Source organism: Pteropus vampyrus, unplaced genomic scaffold, assembly GCF_000151845.1.
Source record: "Pteropus vampyrus isolate Shadow unplaced genomic scaffold, Pvam_2.0 Scaffold36, whole genome shotgun sequence".
NCBI classification, from domain to species: domain Eukaryota; kingdom Metazoa; phylum Chordata; class Mammalia; order Chiroptera; family Pteropodidae; genus Pteropus; species Pteropus vampyrus.
In genome coordinates this window covers 11,147,565-11,152,400 of record NW_011888817.1, presented here as the reverse complement: position 1 = coordinate 11,152,400, position 4,836 = coordinate 11,147,565, and the positions used below count along the sequence as shown (strand labels likewise).

The window sequence follows — 4,836 nt, the reverse complement described above, 5'->3', positions numbered from 1 at the left end:
GGTTGTAGATGGCAGTGACTGGTTTACAAAGGAGGAGAGAGTGTGGTTTGTCTATCAGAGGACAGTGATTCTGTGTGCTCAGGGCAGTCTCGCTATAACTGGCTAGAAGTGGTGTCGCACTGGGCGTTGAGCGCCCTCTTGTGACCACATCTACAGTCACAACACATATATCAGTAGGGGCCACTCCAGCTTTCCACCTGTCACCTCCAGCCCCAGCCTAACTTCAGCTCCAGCCTCCACCGCAGCCCCCTCCCTAGCTTCACCCCAGCCAAGGAGCTCTTTCCCCTAATGAGGGCTACATTCCCTGGCCTTAAGGTGGCAATGTGGGAGAATAGACGACAGAGCCAACCTGTATAAAACACAGCCTTTATTGATTCCAAGGAAACTGCCTTGGGGATGTTCCTATCAGGGCATCCGCCCTGGGTCCCACGGAGCAGATCTGAAAGGCTGGCACCAGACCGAGCACGTTTGTAGGGAGGAAGATGGGAACAAGGCTTTCTGCGGCTGGGAGAGCGGAGTCTGGGGTAGGAGGACTTCCCTTGAGAGCAGTAATGACTCACAGGATCTCTGCTTGTCTTGAGGAGTGGCTGGTGCCAGAGCCTCCTCCTCCTCTTCCCAACTTCATTCTCAGGCCTCCAGACCTCCGAGTGCTGGCAGAATCCTTCCTCTCCACTGCAGGAATCTGGGTGATTCTCCGGAGGGAAGGAAAATTCTTTTTGGTCTGGTGCATCCAAACCCAAGGCAAGCATCTCTCTTTTTGTGGCCTCTGGACCTCTGTGCCTGCCATTCTCTCGGCTTGGAAGTACTTCTCACCTCTCTTAAATACTACTTCCTCGGGGAAGTCTCACCTGATCGCTGCCTCCAGGGTTAGGCAGAAGCTCTGCTATGAGTGCCCTGAGCATCCCCTGTGGGCAGTAGTTAATTTGCTTGTTTCAGTGTCTGTCTCCCCCAAGGGGTGGCACTGGGCCTGTGGTGTGATCTATACCCAGGTATTTAGCACAGTGCCCAGTGCTCAAAAAGTATCTGCCCCAAATGAAATTGCATAGCTTAGTGAATTCAAAGTGGAGACACCCAGCACCTGTAGGACCCCTCCACCGGCACAATACCTCCCAACCTGTTCCTGTTGGCAGCCCCGGTATCGCTACCCAGCCCGTGGTCAGATGGGGGTCTGGATGGGTGCTGAAGCATGTAGCTTGTCACCACTTGAGTCCAGGCCCAGCTCCCCAGCATCCACCAGCTTGTGGTGGCAGCGGCAGGTGGAGGCCCGGCTGGCACAGGATCTGTGGTTGTGACAGCCTGTGGGCTTGCTCTTGCGCATGCCTCTTAGGACCCTGTGGAAGATGAGGTAGCAGATCTCGCTGATGGTGAGCACGATGCAGACAGCAGACGCGCCCACCATGAAGTAGGTGAAGACCTTTTTCTCGGTGGGCCGGGCAATGTAGCAGTCTACGGTATTGGGGCAGGGTGCCACATTGGCACACTGTACCAGGCGTGGCATGCCGAAGCCATACCAGAGAGTGTGCAGCACGTAGAGGAAGACGAATTCGATGATGAGCTTGAAGATGAGGCTGAACAGGTAGGTCCACCACAGGCCGCCGTGCTTCTTGCCTGCATTGTCGTATAGCTTGGCGCACTGGTCACCGTGCTTCTGGCGGTGCCGCCGCTCCCGCTCCTCACGGTAGGCCACATGCAGGATAACCAGCAGCGAGGGGCATGTGACGAAGATGAGCTGCAGGGCCCAGAGGCGGATGTTGGAGATGGGGAAGAAGTTGTCATAGCACACATTGGTGCAGCCCGGCTGCTTGGTGTTGCAGTCAAAGTCCTTCTGCTCGTCTCCCCACACGCGCTCTGCGGCCACCACGTACACCAGCACACGGAAGACAAACACCACTGACAGCCAGATGCGCCCAAATGCTGTGGAGTACTTGTTCACACCACTCAGTAGGGCCTGGAGTGTCTTCCAGTCCATGGTGCCTGGTAGGGGCGCTGAGGACCTTGCACACCTGACCAAATAATAGAAAAAAATATATGTCAATGAATAGGTGACATTTTTTGAGCATTTACTATCATCCAGGCACTGTTCTGAGCTCTTTATGTGGATGGACTCATTTGATCATTGCAAAGACCCTACGAGATCAGGACTATTATTCTTTCTAAGCTACAGGTAGGAAATAGAGAGGTTAAGTAATTTGCCCAAAGTCACAGAGCTAGTATACCAGAAGGAAGTGAATATGCCTCTGCTGATAATAACAATTCCCATTTACTGAACATTTACTATGAGCCAGGCATAAACCTAAATACTTTATGTGCAGGATTTCATTTAATCCTTTTAATGATCCCATGAAGTGGATACTATTACACTCCTCATTTACAGATGAAGATGAAGGCTGCAAAGCACTTAGTACATATAAGTGCTCAATAAATGCTGGCCACTCATGAGATCTAGAGAGGTCAAGTCACTCATTTAAAACTAGGGTTGGATTCAAGGCTGGACTGTGGATGCCAGGGCTGTGCTGTCCATCACCTCCTCTCCCCTTCTCTGAGGGGAGGGGTGCCTGCCCAGATCAGCTCTTGCAATTTATCTCGTTGATGCCTCACTACCATCCTGTGAAGCTGGGGTTGAATCCTAATCTACAGAAGCTCAGAGATGGGAAATAACCTCCTCGAGGTTTCATAGCCAGCAGGTGGTGAAGTTAGGAGACCAATTCATGTTGGGCGTGTGTGTGGAGCGGGGTAATGGTTTGGCTCCGGGGAATAACAGATCTAGAGAATATCTAGAGAACTCCCTACATGAGGGCCTGGGGGAGACCCAACCACCTCAGCTGTGCTGGATGCCAGGGCTTTGTAGTGGGGAGACATGCTTTGTCCAGGCCTCCATATCACACATCTTTTTTCCCAGTCCCAGAGTGACTCAGAGGGTGTGGATGGGTGGGTCTGCCTCAGTGTGCCTTGTGTCTGCATGCTGCTGTGGGTGTAAGAGCATGCGCCTCTCCACGTGGGTGTGTGGGCCTGTGTGTACATGTGAGTGCTCTTGGAACTCGGTTTGTGACTCTGAGCACGCATGATGCCAGTCAGTCCACCCCCTGAATGATTGCTTTTCACCCCTCCAATGCCACCACCCTAGTCTAAGCCACCATCAACACGTTGGTATTATTGCCATGGCCTCCGCACTGGCCTTTTAGTGTCTGCTCCTGTATCCCTAGAGCCCGTTAAATTGGATCATGTCAGTCCCTTGTTGAAAACTCTCTACTAGCTTCTCTTTACGCTTAGAATTAACCCCCAGACTTTATATTCTCACCCTTCTCTCCTATACTCTCACCCTGCATCTCTCTGCTCCAGCTGCCCTAGTGACCTTGGGGGCTTTGTAATTTTTACTGCTGCCTGGAAAACCTTAGAACCTTTCATGGCTGGATCCTTATCACTGAGGTCTCTGCTCAAACATCTCCTTCAAGACTTCCCCAGATGATCCTGAATCTGGGAGCCCCTTCCCTCCCAGTCCCCCTGCTCCTGCCTCCTTTATTTTCGTTATAGCATTTAATCACCATTTGTTCTTTTCATTGTCTTTCTCCCCACTAGAATGTCAACTCTGTTTTACCTACTGCTTTAAATTAGTGCCTAGCGTTTGGCATATAGTAGGTACTCAATATATGTTGAATGAACAAATGAATGCTGAATTCTCAGAGAGGCAGCTTGGAGGGAGGGGCTGGGAGGTGCCGCAGGAGCCCTTAAGGTGCAGTCTGGACAAGGTAGCTTGGGGGAAAACGTCCCTTCTCGAGAGAGGGAGAAGGTGCAATTCCTTTTCAGTGCCTCAGCCCTCCTGATGTCTCATGTCTGGGAGGACAAGATGGGGTAATTGGGGAAGACCCCATCAGTGCACAATCTCCTCTTCTCCCCTTCTCTGCTCCTTCTAAGACCGGGAGTGGAATGTGCGTTGTGCGTGGAGTCACATACTGAATTCAAGCCTCAGCTCTGTCACTTACTAGCTAGGTGACGTCCAAGAATTCCCTAATCTCCTTGACCTCATGTCCTTATCTCTAAAGGCAAATAACTTCTACTTTCTTGAGCTGTTTGTGAGATGTATGAGACCATTTCCTCCCCAGCCTGCTACTCACCTGGTGGGAGTTCAAGACAAATGAGGTGAAGGTTGGAGCCCTCCCTGCCAGCCCTGGGAGGACAGGGAGCCTGACATGTGCTTCTACCTGACGTCCTCCCACGGCAGCCCACCCGGGTGCAGCCCCCTTCTGGGCTTCCACCTTACTTACACCCTCCGGTCCTATCTGCTCAGTCACTACTAAGACACACCCCAAGTACCCGACTCACCGGCAAAGAATTTCCTTCCAAGCCCAGGCCGGGGACTGGTGGAGCCGGTTCTGGTTCCCCCTGCAGCCCCCAACACCAGCTCCTGGACCGAAGAGCGCCCAGCTTTTGTCCCCACTCTGTAATCCACCGCAATCTCAGAACCACCATTGATCCTTGAACAGCGCGGGAATTAGGAGCGCCAACTTCCGCACAGTCGAAAAATCCCCGTATAACTTAAGTCGGCCCGCGGTTTACACGGATTTCCAGCAAGATCTAAAATACTACACTTCCTCCCTTCTGCGACTCACCCCCCGGCCCCCGCCCCCATTTTCCTCCGTTCCAGGCTGCTTGGGAGTTTGCGGACGTAGAAGGTGGGTGTCTGGGAACCTTGCGGCAGATGGAGCCCCCATCCCCGCCCAGAATCGAGGAGCAAGAAGGCAGTGGGGTGGTTGGGCTGGAAAGATCCCTCCATCACCCGCTTTTCCGCCGCCTCCAACCCTCAGCTTGGTCTGGCAGGCAGGATCAAGCCCTAGCCCA

At 52.8% G+C, this 4,836-nt stretch overlaps 1 protein-coding gene across 1 annotated transcript in view; it reads right to left on the bottom strand.

Annotated features, from left to right (window-relative positions):
• Positions 1–349: 349 nt before the first annotated feature.
• Positions 350–4,836, bottom strand: part of GJB3 (gap junction protein beta 3) — a 6,589-nt gene continuing 2,102 nt past the window's right edge. The window contains exon 2 of the mRNA XM_011357917.2: positions 350–2,003. Coding sequence (XP_011356219.1) covers positions 1,157–1,969 — 813 coding nt within the window. The 5' untranslated portion in view covers positions 1,970–2,003 and the 3' untranslated portion in view covers positions 350–1,156. The remainder of the gene's footprint in view (positions 2,004–4,836) is intronic.